Raw genomic sequence first — 23,078 nt, 5'->3', positions numbered from 1 at the left:
GCACCATGAACCACTAAAATATCCAATAGTTGTATCTTAATATTCAAGTTACAGAGGAGCCAAATGGCTTCAAAGGTAAACATAGAGCTTTCTCCAAAAATCTGTGTTTCGACACCCATGGCTGAAGTCAGCTAGCATCTGAAAGAATTCACAGCAGTTACTTTTGAAAGGAAGAAACAACAGCAACACTACACAATTTTAGCATTAAACAAAGTCTCAAAAGGATAACATCTCAGAGTGATGGAGGGACTTTGGTCAACTCTGCCAATAGAAAACAGCTGGGAAGCTGTATTCTAGGGAAACCCAGCTGATCTTCCAAGTTTTCTCTTGCTGTACCAGCATCCACTATTGTAGTTACAGTAAACACCTTAATGCAGTGATTGCAAATCACAGTGCCTTACACTATGTAATTATCCTAGCTTAAACATGAAGAAATCTGCCGATTGTGAATTCTTCTTAATATTGTAGAATATCTCTAAAATAGGAGAGGGAAAGTGTCTGGCACTGGAGTAAAACCAGTATAGAAGTCTCCAGAAACAAAGAGCCGGTTTTAAAGATGGCAGTCACTGCCTACACAAGTACACCCATGTTTTCGAAGTACCAGCACTTAGACATGCAGATTACGTAACCTGTTAGTCTGCACAGTGTCTTGTCAAAATCATGTAAAGTTCTGCACAACCAGAAAGAAGTAAAGCTGAAAAACAAGTTTTAGAATGTTTAGAGAGAGATGAGTTTTATTCCACCAAATTGGCCACCTCCAACCTGCGTTCAGGATTAAAGCACCAAGGATTAACCTTCCTTCCAGCAGTATGACAGACACAAAACAAAGATCCCCTCTTCGCATGAGGGTTAATACACCTAGAATAACAGTAACTTACCGGTTTTCTGAAAGGCAGCAAGATCTGGTCTTCTGAGAACATGAAAGTATTGGCTGGAGTTGAACAATTCACCACAATCCAGTTGCATTCATACAGCTGGGAAACTTCAAACTGCTCACTGAACTCCTGAGAGAGATATTAAAGCCATCAGAAAAATATCTAAAAGACCAGAAAAAAAAAAGGCTTAAAAGACATTTTTCTATTTCTGACTCTCACCAACTCCCTTTCTCAGCAAACTTAATTAGCAGAGCTCTGTTGAGATTATTTTATTAGCTAGGGAAGTGTCTCTACAAAGCACTCTTCTGTTCCTACTTTTTCCTAAAAGCGTATGCAAATAAAGGCAAAAAGCTTCCTTTAATTTCAGCAAGCTAGGAAGTCCAGGAAGGAAGCGTGAGGAGGACTAGCACTTCAGGAGGTATAAGGCACAAAGCAGATCCCCTTTGCTTCCCCAATTCTTCTTCTTTTTTTTTTTTTTTTTTTTTTTTTTTTAAAAGTGTCCTGCCCTCTTATATTATCTTAAAACACAGTTTTAACGTTCTACGCTTATGTATTTTATAACTACAGTTTTACTATAAACATATATGAATGCAAATAGGGATATAAGCAAGCATATACGCAGGTATAATCTCAGTACAGACTGGTGCAGCATCTAACACAGTGACATCCAGGTTCATGTCTTGAACTCTTAGCTCGTATGATAAAATTTATAACTTGCTTATTATATGCAAATAACAGTCCTTGAAATTAGTCAGTGAAACACGTCTTTATTCTGCCAGTAGACTGACAAAAAACACTTTTAGATGAAGAAGAACATTGATCTGTAACTATCACTACCACCAAGTTAACAGAATCAGGGCCAAAACTGAAATGCATCCATTTTTGTATTTATTTATATATATAATATACACACACACACACGGATGGCATTTTCAATTGATGTATAACAGCGCTTCTTAGGAATCTGAAGTGGGAAAGAGGATGCCCCATATCCTGTAGAGATGAGTACTTTTTCTGTAGAAGTGAATTATCAAACTCTAAAGGTCTTAACAGAATCAAATTTAGAAATTGCCTTTACTTTCATGCTCCCAGCAGTATAATTTGGGACTACTGCAAAAATCCAGGAGTAGTTTCACATGGCGTCCACTAGAAATTTGCTAGAGAAACCTATTTGCAGTATGCACAGCAATACATACAGGCAGAATCACTGGCCCTGAGGAACAGCCATAAAGAGATCATGCAGACAGAGATTAATTGTATATGATCTCAGCTTTGAAATGAAACAGCCTAGACTGCACAGTTCCACTATTTTTACTGGGATCAACTTAATGTTACACCAACTCTTGAAGCTGAATTTTATCGCACTACACCTAGCCAAAAAAACATGATTCTGACCAAAGAAAAAAAGTAACTCAAATTTTATTCTTCTGTGGCAAATAACTGATTGTTACTCATGGCAATAAAATGATTTCTCAGATGATGAAGCCAACACAACCCAGGTCAAAATAAATCTCTGAGAAGCAAAGAGCAGAAAAAGGATAGGGCCTTTGACAAATCCACTTACCGGATAAGCATCAGAATCATCATTGCTCATCTGCAGAAACCTCTCAGGCCTGGCTGATGAATGCTCTGGACCCTAGTAATGATATAATTTAAAACAACATTAAAAAGCCAAATCAGCCGTTGGATATCAGTCTAGGCCACTCGCTGCATAAGTACTTCCTTTCACCCTCGCAACCCCGAACCGGACTGCACACCTGCTCCCCAGACAAAGACATCAGAGCTTGCAGCAGTGAGAAGAGATGAAAGGACATACCACAGGACTGGAATTGTCTTCCACAAACTGCTTTCATAGCGGAAGGTTAGGTTTCACATGAATTTCCAACACTTTTACCTGAAAAAGGGTAATAGGTCCATCTGGACAAAAAAAAAAACAACCTTGCTAATGCAGGGCAAAAAGGTGCAGGAAGAATGTCAGGAGGAGAAACACTGTGTGTTTTAGCATACCGCAGTGTCTCGTACTTTGGGAGCAAACCACACTTGTATGCTAAAAAGAAGTCAAAGCAATGTTAACTGCTGATTATTTTTGTAACATTAGCAAAAAATGCAAGCTCAGGATCTCTCTCTTACCATCACTCATTGACCAGTATGGGACAAAATAGCCTACAGCTACAATGGATCAAAATGCAAGTAAACATTATCTGCCAAATTAGCCTATGATTATTGCCTCAAGAGGCAGTTCTTTGGCAGAATGCAAAATGAACACTTACATCTGCTTTCTCACCAGTAGTACCCAAGGTGATTTCTTTTAATGCTCAGATATTGTTAGATCCTTTTTGTACTAGCAAAACGTGCCTGCTGGTCACAGTCAATATCAGGAATAAGAAGTGTAACACAATGTTGTCTTCCTTCTCACATCCTCATTTGTAATGAATGAGGGAAAGCTGTGAGGAGTCAGACAGTGTGCTTTTTTATTTATTGCTAATGCTGGCGGCCCTTGCTTGTTCAAGTGACAGTTACTGTTAGGAAGGACTTTCATTTTGGAGACAGGCTCAAGGTATTTTAACCTTAAGACATGAACTATTACACCTCTCAAATCTCTCCATGGCTCCTAAGCTAATGATATTTACAAAGAGCTTTTTTCTTTATATGTCTCTGTCTGTCATCATAACTTTCTGTGTTGAAACCTTAATGTACGGTCTCCAAAATCACTCGTTATTTTGACAGCTAGTAGTTTATTTTGATTCAACACATGATTGTTTCTGCTTTCAAGTGCAGGATTCACTGTACGCCATGCACTGAGGGAACCCAAAGGGAAAAAAAAAAAAAAGTTTCTTCACTGGCAATGAATGAGAAACAGAAACAGCCACAAATTGTGCCTTGCACAAGTATTCTCTTGAAATCTGTCTCCACTTTTGAGATGCCAAATATTCTGGCTAGAAATGTGTAAGTGCTTGAGAAGAAGCAGCAGCAAAGCCACGCAAAACTATGGTGCACAGAAACAGCCCAATATTGCAGTACCACTACTGTACACATCTATTTGCAGTAAATTGAACACTACACTGAGTACAAACTACACGTGTACACACTGCTCTGCGAGCACACTGAATTGACTAGGCTGCAAGCAGAGATGTCCCTAAAAAACAATTACAGGAGAGACACACGAGGCTTCCCTAACATGCGCACACACACGTTGCCCCAGCAACAACCTCGATCCAGAGCCTCAGTGTTCCCATCCATCTTGGGTTTCTCTACTGACAATGCCAGTCAGACTGCCAGGGGCTGCTGCGTAGGATGGGGTAGGGTTTATTTCTATTGTGACCACTTCTCCAGTGAGACCTATACTGAATCCATTAGCTACTTGCAGATGAGTCCCCACGGAGCCATTCGGCAGCAGAGTCTTTCAATCACAGCCAACTTGCCTGTGAATGCATGACCTAGAGGTGAAGGGATCCATATCCCATTACGAACCCTTCCCCAAATCATTCTGTCCCCACCACTGTAGTTAGAGAGAATAGCACTCCTGTAATGGAAAACTCCTCCAGGAAGATAACGGATTTCAGCAGCTTGGTGGGATTCTTAAATACTCCCCAAACACCTGACACTAGCAGCAAAATCAGCGTGTTTCAGAAGAGCTGGGCAAATCTTAGCTGCCAAGTGGTTATGAGAAAAGAAAGATTAATGTATTGTAAGTAGCAGAGAAGCAACTCCCCTCAGCTGAGTGCTTCCCTGCAGAGGACCACACTTCCTGCTGAGGGCACATTCAGGCTGTCCCTCCTGATTCGCTTGAAAAAAATATATTAATTTATCAAAACTCTTGTGAACTGCATCAGACCTTTCATTCTATACACACAAATGGGAATGGAAAGCCATTCATAAGACATGAATGCACCCCAGCATATCAGGACAGGATTGTAATTGAATGGAAATAAACTGAATTGTTTGTGAGAATGGAAATGACGCAGTTTGTAGCAAAAGGATTGGAGCATTTTTACTGCTAGAGATTGCTGCTGTGGCTCACACCATGCTTTTCTTAATAGAAAATTAGAAACATGCATGCATCAATTCATGAATGTCAATGTATTTGAAAAGCAGAAAATCAACCTAGCCTGACATGATACAAATATAACCTTTAAAAATAATTTAAAATATTTGAAGAACAATTCTACTGCTGGTAGGAACTTCATGAACATGATATGGAAATACCAGTCACCTAATGCCAATGATTTTAGAAGTTTTAAAGTTTTGTATCATTTCATTACAAGTGAATTTAGTGCAGTTTACACAAACATGCTTAGTTTAAAACTGAGTACTGCATGTTTTCCTTTTTATTGTACACTAAGAATCCAGCTTTCTAGGGAAAAGATGCAGTGTCTTATGTGGCTTTCTTTGTTATTGTGATTTTTTTTTTCTTGCACTCACATGCTACTAGCCAGTAACACATTAAGTTTGTCACATAGCAAGGAAAAAGAGGTGCATACCACTAAACAGAACACAGAGCTAAGCACTCAAAAATATTTTTCTTTTGTTCTCACTGATCAATCTGTTCACGTTAATTTTTGTAGCACTAGGGTTAGGGTTAAGGTTATTTATTCTCTTTTTCCTTTAATTATATTATCCTTATCTCAACCCATGAGCTTTTTTTTTCCCCCACTATATTTATCTCCCCGCCCCTTCAAGGAGAGGGAGCAAGAGTGCAGTGTGGTGGAGTTTAGACGGTCCTTGGTGTGGAACCACCGCAGTCAGCAGGCCTTACCATTCCTTCCATGCCATGTGGCAAGAGCAGAACAATCCCATTGTGACGAACCCACTTAGCCTGGCCAGAGCTGATGAACTGGTCTATGATACACTGCGCCGTGTTGTGGAAGTCACCAAACTGCGCCTCCCAGCACACCAGGGCATTGGGACTCGCCATAGCAAAGCCAAGTTCAAAACCTAAGAAGAAGAGAAGTAGGAGAATTAAACAAGAAACAGACTTGCTGAGAATGCTGTTAATTTCTCATATAAAATTAAATTAAAAGAAAACCAAAATGAGAGCATGAGCTGGACTTTTTTAGCCCTGTTATAAATCAAGCAGTTTTCTGTAGTAACATTTTCAACAGAAAGATTAGCAAATAACCTTTTTGCAATATTGACTCCAATCCTTCAGAAATTTCCTCAAACAGGTAAATATCACAGGATTATTAAATGAACAATTAAAACACCTCCTCCAGCTCAGAATTTTGTGTGAAGTTTTCCCAAGAGGTCTTTGAGGTATACACCATCTTCTCTTGTAGAAATCTACTTATGGTCTAGGACTAGTTCAACAACCTAATTGTTAATTTTCTGACTTGCACGGCCCAGCACACCACCATAAAATTTTCCCCCCCAACTCATGCAGGAACAAAATTATTGGTGACATCAATTTTGAGTCCTTATGCAGGATTACAGCCTTCAGATCTTTAAAAGAGCTGGAACTAAGAGCTGCGTGGAGACACGCCGCACAGTAAGCCTTCGGCAAGGTTATGAATCCTTTAGGTCTCTGCCTCTGTGGCAGAGAGGAGACCAAAAGTGGTCTTTGTGGAGAGGACATCATACTTCAGCTAACGAAAACAAAGACACGCTCCTCTCTCTCCATTCCTTATCACACATCTATGCCCCTTTCCAGGTGGTTTACAGTGACAGGCAAGTGCAGAAATTCCTTAACCTTGTGCTGTTTGGACTATGAATTCAAACAACTCCACACAGAACAGAAAAGCCCTGCACCCCTCCTTACTCAGCTACGTCAAATTAACACAGCAGGACAACCATACAACAGCAGCCGTGCTGACAACAGCACAGGTGTTCTGCACAGAGCAAGCCAGACAGTTTGCTGTCTGCTCTTAAATCTTGTCAAGACTCGAACATAACTGAAGGCTCCATGAATCTCTCTCAAAGTCAGAAATGAAGTCAGAAGTGAATTGCTTCTCTCATTGAAAGCCCTGCAACAGTGTGATAAAGCTCCAGCTCTATGACAGGGACTGGGGAGATGACTGGAAGAGAAAGGGAAAAAAAAAACTTGCTACTGCAGTATAAGCTAGGTCATTGATTCCTAGTGGCTCTTCTAAGGCAAAAAACCTACAAAAAACCTACAAGGGTGTTTGTAGGTGCTAGATGGCTTCTGCTGTGAAGCTTTAACATGCAGGATCTCGTGTCAGGCAGAATAAGGAAACCTAGCTATGTGCAATGTACCTGTCTCACATTAATGACCACACTTAAATTTAGGGTATTTTTCTACACCATTTCTCATACTGAATGCCTAGATCTGTATTTGAAAAACTCAAACTGCTTGGAAGAGATGAATTTGGCATCTCAATATTCTCCACACACAGAAAACTGCTTCAGTCACCAGCAAGTGAGAGCTGGCCTGCCTCATACAATTTGTGATTTATACCTAGGCTTATCTTCAGTGAATACAGGAATAACTTCAAACAAAACTATAAAACCAGAACAATAAGCAGTAACAGAAAACAATACACAATAATAAAATAATAATAATAATAAAAATACTTGTGTGATGGCCCAGCATACCAGGAATAGAGGGAAAAAAGGTAGAAAATTTGTGGCATGTGCAGAATACGAGTTATTTTAAGGTTATCGGTGCAAGCTAACTGATTAAGTTGTGAAGAATATTTCAGGATCAAGTCAAGCCTATTCAGACCTTCTTTGCCCTTTTTAATGCTGTTCAACTTTATGCTATCACAGAGATACTCAGAGCTCTAAATTAAGATTGAGGCGTTCCCGTGCTGGATGCCACAAACACATACAAGTAGTTCCTTCCCTGAGAGATTTACTGACAAGCTGGAAAAAAAGAGTGAAGGACTAACCAATGAACATATCATTACAGAAACTTTAAACTAGCTTGTCCAGTTCCACAGCGAAAACCCATAGCAAAACTAGTACAAGCCAGGCACACACAAAGCAAGTCCCTCTCTTAACAAGAACTACAAGAATATCCCTCCAACACTTTACACGGACACTGGTCATCTATGCATGAGACTGAAATTGCTCTAGCTTAACTCAATGGCTACAGCCAAACTGGGACTACAGGATTTCTTCCTTCTGCCCCAGAAACAGAATCTTCTGCCAATGGCAGTATACAAACTTTCCTGGAAGTTTAGAAGATCACAGAATCTTGGTTGGAAGAGACCTCCAAGATCACCGAGTCCAACCTCTGACCTAACACTAACCCACTAAACCCCACTAGTCCCCACTAAACCATATCCCTAAGCTCTACATCTAAACGTCTTTTAAAGACCTCCAGGGATGGTGACTCCACCACTTCCCTGGGCAGCCTGTTCCAATGTCTAACAACCCTTTCAGTGAAGAAGTTCTTCCTAACATCCAAACTAAACGTTCCCCTGGCGCAACTTTAGCCCATTCCCCCTCGTCCTGTCACCAGGCACATGGGAGAACAGACCAACCCCCACCTTGCTACAGCCTCCTTTGAGGTACCTGTAGAGAGCGATAAGGTCACCCCTGAGCCTTCTCTTTTCCAGGCTGAACAAGCCCAGCTCCCTCAGCCGCTCCTCGTAGGACTTGTTCTCCAGGCCCCTCACCAGCTTCGTCGCCCTTCTCTGGACTCGCTCAAGCACCTCCATGTCCTTCTTGTAGCGAGGGGTCCAAAACTGAACACAGTACTCGAGGTGCGGCCTCACCAGAGCCGAGTACAGGGGGACAATCACTTCCCTAGACCTGCTGGCCACACTGCTTTTTATGCAAGCCAGGATGCTGTTGGTCTTCTTGGCCACGTGAGCACACTGCTGGCTCATATTCAGCCGACTATCAACTCCCAGGTCCTTCTCTGCTTGGCAGCTTTCCAACCACTCATCTCCCAGCCTGTAGCTCTGCTTGGGGTTATTGCATCCCAGGTGCAGGACCTGGCACTTGGCCTTGTTGAACTTCATGCAGTTGACCTCAGCCCATCGGTGCAGCCTATCCAGATCCTCCTGCAGAGCCTTTCTACCCTCAAGCAGATCGACACACGCACCTAACTTGGTGTCATCTGCAAACTTACTGAGGGTGCACTCAATGCCCTCATCCAGATCATCGATGAAGATATTAAAGAGGACCGGCCCCAGCACCGAGCCCTGGGGAACACCACTAGTGACTGGCCTCCAACTGGATTTGACTCCATTCACCACGACTCTTTGGGCCCGGCTATCCAGCCAGTTTCTAACCCAACGAAGCGTGCACCAGTCCAAGCCACGAGCAGCCAGTTTCTTGAGGAGAATGCTGTGGGATATGGTGTCAAAAGCCTTACTGAAGTTAAGGTAGACCACATCCACAGCCTTTCCCTCATCCACCAAGCGCGTCACTTTGTCATAGAAGGAGATCAGGTTCGTCAAGCAGGACCTGCCTTTCATAAACTCATGCTGACTGGGCCTGATCACCTGCTTGCCCTGCAAGTGCTGCGTGATGACTCTCAAGATAATCTGCTCCACGTGCTTCCCCAGAACTGAGGTCAAACTAACAGGCCTACAGTTTCCTGGGTCGACCTTCTGGCCCTTCTTGTAGGTGGACAACTACAGGACAAATTAACTGCATGAGAGAACAGGCAAGACAAGCTCCAAGTGAAATTGTCTATTTGTGGAGATAACAGCTTTAGCTATTATTACATTTTTATAGTGTCTTCATAGCATACTCCTTAGTGATTCCAACCCAGCTTTTTGTTTACCATCTCCGTAGCAAGAAATCTTCGAGTCACTTGGCTTCAGTCACTTGCTGAACTCTAAACAAACCATCCATGACTCCAGCAGATGCTCATGTTCTCACGAAAAGGAAATAGGCAGGTTGTGAGGGCAAAAGGAGATCAATAAGTTAGCGACTTAAACACAGTCTGGCTATGCCAGTGTATTACCAAAGAGGATGTTTTTTGCTGACCACTCCCTTCAGCCTGACTACTTGGAAGGCCTTTCTTTTACAACATATTTTAAATCTCTGTCCTCCTTATTTCTGTGACTATTGATTTTAGCATAATGCAAACAGGGGAAAAACCTACACAACTCTTCAATGCATGTTCCCAAAGGTATCTGAGAAATAGATTTCCCTAGGTAGGCTTGAAACCCATTCTAATTTTACACAAGCATTAAGAGACCATTTCATCTGATTGGGTGACATGGTTGAGAAAATATGCAATATGTTCAAGGCTTATTTGTGCATATGCTGCTCTCTGTAAGGATAGGGTAATCTAGCTTTTAGAGAAGAAAAACCTGAGGTCTTGACCACTTTGAGCTTTCAGTAATCACACGGTGCTTCCTGAAGAGTATGTAGCTAAATGCGCATTTAAAACGTGGTCAGAGCACACACGATTTTGTTTCATATACTGAAACCATCCCTAAAATTTCACATAGAAAAAAGAGCACCATTTCTCACTACCTATTTTGTTGTTTTGTGCTAGTAACCTCCACAAGGTGACGCTGTCACAGGTGAAGTTGTATTAAAACTTATTATACAATCCCAACACCAATACCTTTTGCAAGCTTTCTGACATCCATATACTTGAGAAAGTATATTCAAATGTTACCTACACATTCTGATTAATATTTTGAAATTACTACAACAAGGACTACTATTTCATGGAACGTGTGTCTGTGGTATATCAGAACTCATTTTCCACCATGAAAATGACAGTAAGAGTCTTAAAGATGTTAAAGACATTAAAGATGTTCTACCAGGAATTATAGCAATTGCTAAGAAGTCTGTTGACAATTACTGCTTCTAGCTGCACGTGGAGAAAAGTATTTAAAGAGCTAAATAGTGCTAAATATATATATATATTCATATATATACATATATAGGTAGATAGCTGTCTAAACAGATGCCAGGAGGACAGGGTGAGGTGCTTTTCCTGAAAGGGATTTGTTGGGGCACCAGATGCATCCAGGTCAGGGAAGCTGACCTGCGCTACAAAGATTCCACAGTTCTAGAGATGAGGTGTGACTACAGGGGAGCAGCTTGCTATCCAGGACCCCCTGAGAGGGCTTAACTTCAGACAAGAGTAAAGGGTTAAAAAACTGCAGAAGACATTACAAACTTGTATTGCTCATGTCCGCAGAGACCAGAACTGAACAACATTTCTTCATAACCCCATGCAAACTTTGTCATTTTAAAGCATTAATTCTTATACAGCTAGACACTGAGAGAACAGGTTTAAGCTGTGACAAAACTGAGTGCTAAGTCAAGCAGGCTGCAGGGCGTAAGATTCAAAGAAGGAAAGGTGAAGCATCTGTACCATCCAGAAAGTGCTCGAGAGCCCCCAAGCAGCTCCTGAACTCGCAAGCAGCCTCTCAGGGCTCAGAGCACACCATGGCACAGGGGACCAGTATCCACACAGCAGTTTTGTCTCTCTCCCTCTGTTTGGAAGCCTACCAAACAAAAATACACAGCACTTGACTAAGGTTGCAAAACTAATGTTTTAATTGCTGAAGTTCATTAAGGTCCCTAGATGGCAGCCATAGCAGAAAGGCATGTGTCTGTTAGTCCAGTTCCTGCTGTGCTCCCTTACTGTTTTTCCATCACTCTGGCAGAGAAAGGGGTGCTTTCAAGCAAAGTGGCAGCTTACACAGCATATGATGATGTGGTTTTCCCCCACAGCATTTTGCATCGTTGTCATAAGAACTGTAGTTTTTCCAATTGACATAAGCAAGGCTACAGCTTAATTCAGTGCGATTTCAAAAGGATTCAAGGCATCAAAGTTAACTAATAGCCACAGATGGCTTGTCAGTGCAGGGATGTAACAGCAGAATGACGAAAGTTACAAAGAAAAATGTGCTATGTTTAATGGAAAATCTAAGCTCAGAGCTTAACAGAGGGATGCATATCTTTTCAAAAACACAAACATAGCCCAGGAGTGGCGGCTGATCCTGCAGAACAGAAAAACTTAAGAAGCCTTAGAGCTCCATGTAGATGCCACTGAAAACCTGATCCTTGGTTACTAGTCTGTCGTATTCCCCAACACCATTTCTGACAGTTAAGAATATTTTGTACTCCTAACCTTAAAAACGTGTTGTTCTGAATGAGCAGTAACACTATATATTTCATCCTAGGAGTGCATTGTGAAAAAAAAAAAAAAAAAGTTTAAATGAACACCTGTCCTTTTCCCTTTGTCTTCTGTTTTAACCACGACCTTCCCCCTTGAAAAAGCTGTAGTCTAAGTCTCTTAAAGACTTTGCTGAGCGTTACACTAGCTCCAAGTCTATCGTGCTTGAACACTCTCTAGAAGTTTCTGATGCTACAGGGGATGCTACAGCTCAAGACCTCTTAAAGGCAGCTTTGAAGCTGAGAGAGAATAGCTCCTCCTGGTTGGAGGATCAGTACTACACAAGTCATTCTGAGGGTAGTAAAGAAAGACAGGAGATCATTTTGAGTATTTTAAAAATGCTGAAGAGGCAGTGTGGAGAGCCTGTAAGTTAGTTCTGCTTTTCTCTTCTATGCTGATCAGCAAATAAATGCAGACAAAGTTCTTCATGACTTCATACTTCCAGACATTCAGTTTCAATGAAAGTGAAAACTTATAGCTAGATGAGTGGACACAGAAGTGAATTTTAATAATCTAGATATAGCTAAAAATAGGAGACATAAGATGTCTAATAAGATTATTAGAGGCTGCTAAATACCCTGACTTAATGTCCCATTGCAAACACTTCATTGCTTCTGGTATACAAGACATAAGCGATTGTTTGAGCTATAAGGTAACAAGACTGCCTTTGTTTTCTAAGCCAAATTAATCATGTCAGAGAATCAGTCTGCTCAATCTATTTTTACTTAGCTCTAATTCACAGAAGGTAAAGGAGTTCCCATAATAATTCCGAGGTGCTGCATGTTTACACAGTTGTAAATCAAATTCTTAATAGCATTTTATTTTATTATTTTTTTTTTATCCTTCCCCCAAATACTTTAGGACACTGATTGCACTCCTTCTGCATAACAGGCTTATGCAGCAGAAGTAACAGGTAACTAAAATCAAATCTGTGTTTTTTCTCCCTATTTTACGAACTCCTGAAGAATTGACTCCTTGAATTGTAAACATTCACTCATTCTTCCAGACACTAAAATGATGATGTTACCAGCCAAACAGGTAACAGTTCCAATAGCTTCTCTATAGTGCTTAACTAGAAGGCACGTGTATGGATACAATACACAAGTAAACATACCTGACAAGGCTGATATGCAAAAGTTAACAAGGGAGCAGAAGCTTAATTATAAATTCATTTTAGCATAGAAATATGGCATTTTCAGTAAAATAATCGCCACCCATCAACTATTTATACCAACATAATGTCCTTTATTGCCAGAAAATGTCTCAGACAAGAAGGATTTAAAGTCTGTAAAACCTAAAAATCAGTATTGTTAACTTTTAAAAATCTTCCATCACGTCTGCTGAAGCAGAATTGCACAGAAATGGTACTCTTGTTTTCAGTGTACAAACAAACCTATATTTTGCCCCATTGCTTGCATTCAGTGCAAGGTATTATATCAACTTTCTCATTCTGCTGCTGAGGGAGGTAGAAGTGAGTAGGATGAAATGAAATTAAAAAAAAAAAAAGCAAACGGGAAAAGGCAAAAGAAGCTCAGTTGGTTACTTTTTAAAAAACAGAATTGTTGCAATAAGAATTAGCCTTCACTCCATATCAACACTAGACTTCCTAGACTGATCAATTGAGATGTAATTTCTGGAACTATATCAGATTCAACAATATTCAGGAACACATCACTTTGTCACTTTCACATGTGGATACATTATTTGAATATAAGAAAACAAAACCAGAAACTTATGACCCAGTTGCCCATAAAATTTGTAGCAACACTATAAATACACTCAGATTAAGAAACCTCTGACCAAAACTGTGAGAAACAGTAGGAAACTGGAACAATTTTTGTTGGAACAGCAACAAAAAATGATTCTCTGAAGTTAAATTCTTGCTTTCTATGCCAAATACATTTTCTTATATTTATACACATTCTCTCTTGTACTCTCCTATTCAGAGTTTACATGTAAATGTCTTGTATTAGCTTACAAAGTTCCGCTCACACCAATTCTGCCAAAGAGCTAAGAAAAATATCTAAAAATGTCAATTTGTCAGCCCATGCTCCAACTATGCTGTTTTATACCATTTTAATTTTAATATTATTAGCAATAGGCAATATGTAGCATAAGTAATAATGACCATGTGATCAAATATTTATGGAAACTTGAGGCAACTAGTTATAAATTACCATCTTTATCTATTACGATGTTTCATCTTTTCCTTTTTTATAAGTTATTAATTAGATATGAAATAGTATTTCATTATTTATCCATAGAATCAATAACACTTTTGATAAATTATTAGATGCCTTTGTTCTGTGCTCAACATCCCTCTTGCCACCCTCATCATGTCAGAGTGAAGTTATCCATTCATTGTGAAGTTAAATGTCTTCCTGTAGCAAAAATGTAATCCACTATGATCAATGCTACATGTAACAAGGATTTGTTTTCTTAGTACAGCACAGTCAGAGTAGTAGTTCAGATAAAGCTAGGATAGATTTCTATATCTGTTACAAAGTGACCTGTTGACAGTTCCTCCCCTTTTGTTAATGCATTAAGTGAATGTTCCAGCATTGCTAAAATCAACCACAACAGATGGTTATTTTCATCTTAATCTAACAACTGTAGCCCGTGAAAATGCTTGTTTAAGAGATGCCAGGACTTGAGAGCTTTGATACTAGTCTCATATATAACTCTTTCAAAGCTTTCTTCCAACACGCTCATCCTCATTGAGCTGTGCTTCTCTTATACTTAGCTTACCTTCTGTCATTACTATATAATTTCTTCTTGAATACTAATGAGACCAATGCTAGTATATTCTATACCTTTTCTAACAGAAGCTACTTAAGTCTCCCAGTTTACATGCTTTGAAGAACAGACAGGTTCTAAGCAGCCTACGTAAATAGGCGTATGTACCATTAGGAAAGTGTGGAAAGTTTTGCACTATAAGCACATTGAAAACTGCAAATTCGTATTCCTCATACAAGAGGCAACACATTCAAAACTTTAGAAAAACATAAGTTGATTTTTTTCCCATCTCATTTTTAATTTATGCTAAAATGTTAAAATCAAGAGATCAATCATAGCACGCTATAGGGAAAAAAGTTTGGCTTAAAGTTTATAATACAACAATTGTTAAAAGCCCTTCAAGATAAGGCAACAAAGAGCAAAATTTATAATGAACAAGGTACATTCATTGAATCTCTTGGAAGAATTACTGCTTTCAGGTGGCGGAGCAGGTGGGGAAATCAGTTTAGGCATTTTGACTGGATTTTAGGCCCCCGTTCTTTAAATCCTGGCTCATAATACAGGATATATGTTCTGTATGTCCAGGCTCTTTGTAAACGGTTACAAATGCAGTAATACTGAAATATAACAAAAGCAGAGTGTTTTCATTTTTAAATGCCAGCAGAAGGAGCGATTTATTTGTTTTGAAGTTTGGCAAACTCAAATAACAAAGCAAAACTTTGTAGGCCAGGAGGCTTAACCTCATTAAAGCAAAATCTGAAAAAAATCCTCTTAATTAGCAGTCATCAATTCCTACGTTTTGTTTGAGACCCATTAAAACTTTAGTAAATCTCAAATAATTACCCCAAAACATACCTAAGACACCGTATTCGGAAAGGGAGCTGTTGCACACAGTATAGGGGGCCTGCTGCTCCCAGAGGTGGTTCATGGGAACACACGTTCTCTTGTCAACTTCTTGATCATGAAGCACGTGATGGCGATGGCTGCAAAGAGTTGTTAAAACAAATCTGTTAGCTAAGAAACCTTTAGGCTTTAACATTGCTACTTTCAAAGATAAACCTTCAAAAATGAATTCTAGAAATTATGTAAGCAACAGAACTATCTGTGGTTTACACAACGCTCTAGTTTGGTTGAAATATAGTAATATTATTGTCTAAATAGAATTGCTGCACCATTAAGGACTTTCACCGACTATCCAGGCTGGGTCTCAAGCACTCAAGGAAACTGAAAATTCATCATTACTAGTAGAACAGGGTGGGTGGCTGGGTGGGTCAGGTGGGTGTTATAAAACATATTAGACTAATAAAAGCCAAAAAAAATTTCCTGCATTTCCTGGCAAATTCTATTATTTTTTTCCTTAAGACAATTGTTTGGTTTTTATGCCAAAAACCTAATCTAATCTGTGCACCAAAACGTGATGCAGTTGCATCCTCTTTCCTACTATTTCCATTCACACCATTTACAGTTCTCTGGAACAGCATTAATCAGCATTAGAATGGGGCACCAAGGAGCACTATGAAAACAAAGATGACTGAAGTAAGTACTGTAATCCATTAACTCTCTGAGCAGACTAACTGAGTGAATCACACCAATATGTCCAGCTTTACAACCGCTAACAGAAGGACAGTTATTACACTAGTAACAACTACTGTGTGTTGTATAGCTGCCAGCACTGAAGACTGAATTCTTTCGTATTTCCCTTTGCTGTAATGAATGCTAGCAGAAAACCTCTGAAATCTATTTAGAAGTCAACAAAATACGACCAGGAAAAGACAGAATCTTTGAAGACCAACACAAGGAGAGAGGCAGAAAGAGGAAAACAAACACACACACAAACAGCTGTTAAAGCAGAAGTAACTTTCAACACTCATTTTAGTTTCGTCATTCAGACAAAGATAAAAGGCCTAGTCAGGCAATACACTTCTTGAACATTCAGTTTTGTGTTTCCTCAGGAAAAGGTGATTACGATGAGCATAGATGGACAGCCAGAAATATACAGACATGAAACTCAGATTTTGCTGTTAAAAAATTGTCAGTTTTAGTGACATCATACTAATATAAAATCAAGTTTTTCTTGTTATGTGAGCATCTTTTTACTCTTTTTTAAAAGACTGAATAATAAAATCAAGATGGCACGGTAATCCTCAGCTAGCTTTTGCCAGTCTGAATAGCTTTTTATTTGTCTTATTTGGTTTTTGTTTTCTCTATATTGTTGTGAGAACAACTATTTTTATTCTAAAACATTGAGAAAGTCTGGACAGTAGCTCAGGAAAATCCTCTTGCACCAGTCAAGAGAGCTGAGAATAGAAAGGATTGGTATTCCTAAGACAAATCTATAGGTTTATGTTAGACCTGACTAAGCACTCACCTGACTCAGGCAGTTAGCTTGCTGAACAATGAATATGTGTTCCTCTCCCAGGAGGTGCTCACAACTTTACAAGACCCTGGTACTGAAATCAAGGAGGATGAGGAATCGGAGGTTGGGAGGGGAGAATCTCCTGATTTTCAGTTTTGTTTTGAGGTCTTGTCTGAAGGATTTTGTTAAATTACCATTAGAATGAGACAAAAAAAAGAAGAAAGCCCAAAGGATTTGATACCAAATGAAGCTCAGCACAGAAGAGTCGCACCACAGAACACTGCACCACACAAGACAGGCACCAAGATTGATCTCTTTTCTGCATGCATTCACAACAAAGCATGGTGCAGCTGCTCGTTCATTCACCCCCAGCAATGGGCTTCGCATCAAAGGGTTCAATTAAATACATCATTAAGATTTTACTCCATGGAGAGTCAGGTAAGGCAGCAGAACCGTATATATTTTACCAAGTGATCAGATTCAGCATTCATTCATGCTCCACAGTCTTTAAGAGTTTCAGTACAAAGGATCTTGTTTCACTTAGAAGAGCCTTGCCAACTGGCAAGATATTTGCTCAGAGGATACCAGAGCTCCAAGCAGCCACCACTGCAGTAGTATTTAAACACTTCAGAATCTGCAGCAGCAAATACCTTGCTCATACTTCTCAGCAATTAGGTTGAATGTGACTGATTTTTTTTTTTGGAAAGCAAAAAAAATAATTTCCATAATTTCTACTTTTCAGCCATGTAAGGAAGAAAATATTTAAGAACTTCTGTTCTACCTTAACTACTATTCTGTGTCTGTAAACAGAGCATTTTAAAGGAGATCAACTGAAGGAAACAACGACATTAAGATTGATGCTGAACAGTATCAGCTTTCCCCTTCCCTTAAAAGAACATATTCTTTACGAATTGCAAACATGTTCCTTTATGTATGGGACAGATTTTAAGAGTTATCTCAGTACTCACCTAAAAGTACCCCTCTCCACATCCTGTCCACTTAGTCGGACATGGATCCCTTCTTTCAGAAAAGAGCCAAAAGCCATGTATTCTGCTAAAGCCCAGTCAACAACCCTGTTCTTGGTCATTTCCAAGCGAGCTCTCAAAATCCGAGAGAGTCCTACATTAGAATAAAGATAAGAAATCAATGGTCCTACTTTAGAGAAATTTGACATTCATATTACATTCACCATTCTCCCCACTGGCTACAATAAGCTAGAACAGGAAAACCAACCAAGCTTAGATTGATGCTTTAAGTCTTAGTTGCTGATCTACTGTCTTCATCAAATGCAGGATAACTGCAGCCAAGTTAAACACAAATTCAATTTGTTTATCATAGTAGTTCTTCTAGGCCTGAACTGCTAGCAAAGTAAAATAACTTGTTTCCTAGGCAAAGGGTTGTATGTTTTTCATACCTTGTTTTAGCAGAAGAAAATAAGATATGGCTGTCAGAAACTACTGAGGACAATTAAAATGACTCATGGTCAAATACTTCTTCCTAAATATTTATTTTCACATTTCTAGCACCAAGTACTCTTTTGTAAAAGACTGAAAATATCATCTATTGGGTTCTTCTCTCTTTCTCACTCATTTTCTCTTGGCATTTGTCTTATTGGATTCTGGAGATACTACAAAGAGAGAAACAGGCAGAGTTAATCAATATGATGAATATCAGGCAAATAGGAAATTGTACCAGCTGCCAATGGATTTTCAGTTGGTAAGCAATGGTTGTTGTTTTGTTTTATTTATTTATTTTATATTTTTTTTTTTACAGTGAAGACATACTTTGCTGAGCCAAAACACAAGTTGCAACACTGTGACTTTCAAAGGGAACAGAAAAAAACTTTGAAGATGCATCCAGGTGCTTCCAGCTCTGAAGTTATGTAAGCTTACTGAATTCAGTGTCACTTGACACCACCTTATTTTCACATCTGCATTTATGCTTCTGGCAAGCTGTTCTATTTGTTATTTTCCCATTCTTCTCTTTGTTACTTTCCCCATCTTTACAAAAATCACCCTGCTTCCTCTCCGTGTACAACTATTCTCTTAGAAATCATCTCACTGTAGACAAGAAAATCTTGAAAACCATATCTTCTTTATAATATACTAAGCAGTTGATAAAACAAAACTGTCTTCCAATTTGTTTTTTTTTGTGTGTTTTTTTTTTTGTGTTTGTTTTGTTGGTTTTTTTTTTGAAAGACAAGGAGATACTAAACTGTTTTTTTCTTAGTAGAAGGCCAAAGTACTTCAAAGGTACTTCATCCTCTTCCAATTCTAATTATCCCCACATTTTCTCTCTCATGGCCTTTTAAACTGCATAAAAGAATCTAGCAGACCAAAGTTTGATAACTATTTATCCAATAAGAATGCTTTATGCTAAGATGAACCTATCTCATATACTGGCAAATATTACTTTGAGTCAAGGATTTAATCAAGTTAATAGAGGTTGACTTACTTTTTTAATTAGAATGCTTAATACTAAATTTCATTGACTAACTATAATTTCAAATTTATCAGTATCACCAAAGTGCACAAACATGTAGAAGAGTTTAAGTACACCTGTTAGTTGTATGCGCTCAATGCGTTTGCTATTGATAACTAGGAATGCCTTACTCTCACTGCTTGTAGCAGTGCTTAGTTGTGCCAAAGGAACACAAACTCATGGAACATCTAGGGCAAACACACTTTATTCCTCAATGGATGATTCTGGAGATGAAAGATAATCTAGAAATTTTATCCAGAAAAAAAAAGTTCTCTCTCTTGATCCTACATACATTCCCTACAAGGCAACAAAAGAAAAAAAGATCCCCAAAGGAAAAAAAAGATCCCCAAAGTGGCTCCATGCTTCCCCATGAAAAGAACACATCCTTGTTCCCTGTAGAGCTGCTAGACTTCAACCTGACCAGGGATTAAAAGAATTAACTCAGAAGCCTGAGATAATGCCAAGCAATCCCTAAGTGAGACAAGTACATTTAGCTTTCTACTGCAATTAGATGCTAAATTCAAAACTAGATTTCTTCACCCCAAGAGCTAAGACTTCCTGAGAAAAAGCTGGATTTGTGCTATCATCAACATTACCTGCTAAGTTGAAAGGAAAACTTTGGCTGAATTTGGCCACACAAAGTTCATTCAGCTGTACTAAAATTAGGCTCATAGCATAACAGCAGTGCTGCCAGGTTTGAAAAGACCAAGCTCTATTCCTGAGCGGAAACTTGTCTAACTACAAGAAAAGCATCTTGAGTGAATCCCAAATTAGCAGTAGTTTTAGCATTTGTAAAAACCATAACAGTGCTTTCTGAGACGGATACCTTACTTCCGAGTTAGTCCCAAAACGTGCTGTGCAGAGGCAGCACTTTCCATGAGCATTTGATGAATTAAAGGACTATTAACTTAACATTACAATGAGTTTTGCCTCCCTCAGAGAAAAATCTGTTTTAATATGGTAGGGAACAGAAGTGGTGTGACATTGAAAGGATATTACATTGATAACAGAGTAGAACCTTAACTGTCACATTCTCCTTGCCCCTAGGGTAGAAGAAGTAAAATAAAAGACGAGTCACAGGCATTTTCCCTTTTGGTAAAAGGCCCAACAGCAACTCATTTGCAGAAATACAAAACCTGAGCAAGAAATGCAGCCACTAGGAGAAACAAAGACTCCAGCTGACCTGAATGTATTTTGAAGTCTTTGACTGGCACTGAACTAGCTACATTGCCAATGTGAGTCAGCAGGTCTTCTGAAATGCCAGTTGGAGGACAGGACATGCTCTTGGGTTCTCCATCCACGTTAAAGAATCCTGGAAGTAGAAAACTAGCAAGTTCAGGGAACAATTAAGAGATTTCTATGCTATATACAATTTATTTAAAAATACGCAACTCTTAATAGACATTCTAAGCAGCAGCCTAAACCTGTTCTTCACCTTTCAAAAGAAGACAATCACTTCCATTTTCTGCATGATAAGAGTACTTGATCTTACAGGCACACCATGATCTGTTTTGTTCCTACTTTCACTCCCTGCAAATCAAGTCCAACTGTGTGGGCAGAGACAGGCAATAAAAGGCATCTGGCACTTCAGTCCCTCCAAGAAGGGAGCATGAGACATACTCCTCCCTCTTCCCAAAGGAACAAAGAAAATATTGTAAGAAAAACACCCTCTTTAGTAAACTGAAGAGAGGGTTTTCTCACAGAATCATAGAATAGATTGATAGAATGGTTGGTGTTGGAAGGAACCTTAAAAATTATCTGGTCCTAACCCCCCTGCCATGGGCAGGGCAGGGACCCCTTCACTACACTAGACCAGGTTGCTCAGAGTCACACCTTGTTTTCCACTTTTTTTTTTTTTTTTTTAGAAAGGCTCCTCTTGCAAATTGTTCTGGCAGAATGTTTTATTTTCTGTTAACACAGGAAAACTAAAAGTCACACAACTTTATTCGAAAGAAACATTCACTGATGTACATTTAAGAGTACTAGACCTAGGACTCAAAATAAAAGCACAGTGATATTAACACTAGGATATACGAAAGGACAGTTCTTACCAGGCCAAGGTGAATCAAGCCAGTGCTTAATGTGTAGAATCTTATTATCCTTAGATCTAGTGTATGCTTCTTCACATATTCGATCGTATTTTGCGATTTCTTCCTGTGGAACAAGACGTTTTGTTTTCAGAACACCCTTTTATCTGAAAATGATACCTACTGTTATCTCTGAGGCAAGGCAGATAAATTTTTGCAAGGGAATAAAAAGCTTAAGCTGCTTTTACTTCTTTATTGCTAGATAGAATTGCCATTTCTATAAGGCGATCAACATGAAGCTACAGTCGTACCCGTGAGCATTCAAATACCATCTCACTGCTGAAACAGGATTCATTCACACATAATCAACTTCTACAAATGTTGGAATTTAGTCAAATTTTTTCTACTCTATGTATTTCATAGCACTTTCAGTCCCTTTGTTAAAGCAACATTTATGTACATTTATATGAGATTTGTTCCTAATTACATTTCCTAATTACATTATATAGCAAGAATTAAGAAAATTACTAAAGTAATACCTCCATGGAAATAAGCTTTAAAGCTTTGTATTTTACATGAAAACCAAATTGAAACAGAAAGCGTCAAAGGATGAAGACTCAATCACAGTAAGGGGAGGAAAATTTTTAAGCAGTGGCAGTTGTGTCTTCCTACTGACAGCTTTGTAAGTTCCCTTTAAGCCTGCTGACATGCTGTACCTCAAACTCTTGCAGTGTTACAGTTCCATCTGCAATCAGTTTGTCAGCATACTTCTTCAGCACTGGCACTTGCTTATGAATCTGCTTGTACATCAGAGGCTGGGTGAACATCGGTTCATCCATTTCATTGTGCCCTCTCCTACGGTAACAAACCTACAAATGGAAAGATTGTTTCTGTTGGTAAAGAAAGATGAAATTTAAAAACTTCATTTTACATAGTTTTACAGAGATTTAGCCTTATGGTATAAAAACATTTATGGATTCTTGTGGGGTTGTGTTTTTTTTTTTTTTAATTAAGAAACTAAAGGTCATTGAAATCAAACTATGTTTCTTGATTGGGTCTTCTAAGACACATTAAAATTAAGAGAATGATACATAAATGCACAGAATGAAAAGTTAAGAAACCCAAGACTTACTAAGTCAACTACCACATCTTTATTGAATGTGTTCCGCCACTCTGCAGCTACACTGCACACGTACATCACTGCTTCAGGGTCATCAGCATTCACATGAAAAATAGGAGCATTGACTACACGAGCAACATCAGTAGGATATGGAGAGGAGCGTGCCATACGGGGGTCTGTGGTGAAGCCAATCTAAAAAATTCCAGAAAATTCCATTAAAATGATGACGTGGGCATCTCCCTATACTTTGCTTTGAATGCTTGATGTTTTCACTTGACAGTCATTTTACACAACAGTAGTCTTAGGCTTTTCATTTTGGCTACCTATAGGATTATTTTTTTTTCCTTTGCTCCCTCTAAAACTAAACAAAACAAACCTAATCCAGTTAATTGTTACAAACTGAACGAAATAAATGTTGCTGGTA

The 23,078-nt window shown here is 39.0% G+C and overlaps 1 protein-coding gene across 2 annotated transcripts in view; it reads right to left on the bottom strand.

The window, feature by feature from the left end:
* The window catches only part of OGDHL (oxoglutarate dehydrogenase like), a 56,693-nt gene that overhangs the window by 7,116 nt on the left and 26,499 nt on the right, over positions 1–23,078 (bottom strand). For both annotated transcript variants that reach the window (XM_032190861.1, XM_032190860.1), the window contains exons 11-19: positions 22,667–22,846; positions 22,251–22,403; positions 21,559–21,661; positions 20,691–20,819; positions 17,995–18,145; positions 15,526–15,653; positions 5,632–5,810; positions 2,440–2,511; positions 879–1,004 (exon numbers count right to left, since the gene is read on the bottom strand). In XM_032190861.1, coding sequence (XP_032046752.1) covers positions 879–1,004; positions 2,440–2,511; positions 5,632–5,810; positions 15,526–15,653; positions 17,995–18,145; positions 20,691–20,819; positions 21,559–21,661; positions 22,251–22,403; positions 22,667–22,846 — 1,221 coding nt within the window. The remainder of the gene's footprint in view (positions 1–878; positions 1,005–2,439; positions 2,512–5,631; positions 5,811–15,525; positions 15,654–17,994; positions 18,146–20,690; positions 20,820–21,558; positions 21,662–22,250; positions 22,404–22,666; positions 22,847–23,078) is intronic.

The sequence above is a fragment of the Aythya fuligula genome, chromosome 7, assembly GCF_009819795.1.
Source record: "Aythya fuligula isolate bAytFul2 chromosome 7, bAytFul2.pri, whole genome shotgun sequence".
Lineage (NCBI taxonomy): Eukaryota > Metazoa > Chordata > Aves > Anseriformes > Anatidae > Aythya > Aythya fuligula.
Note: the sequence above shows the minus strand (reverse complement) of the source record. Positions and strands in the feature narration are given on the sequence as shown.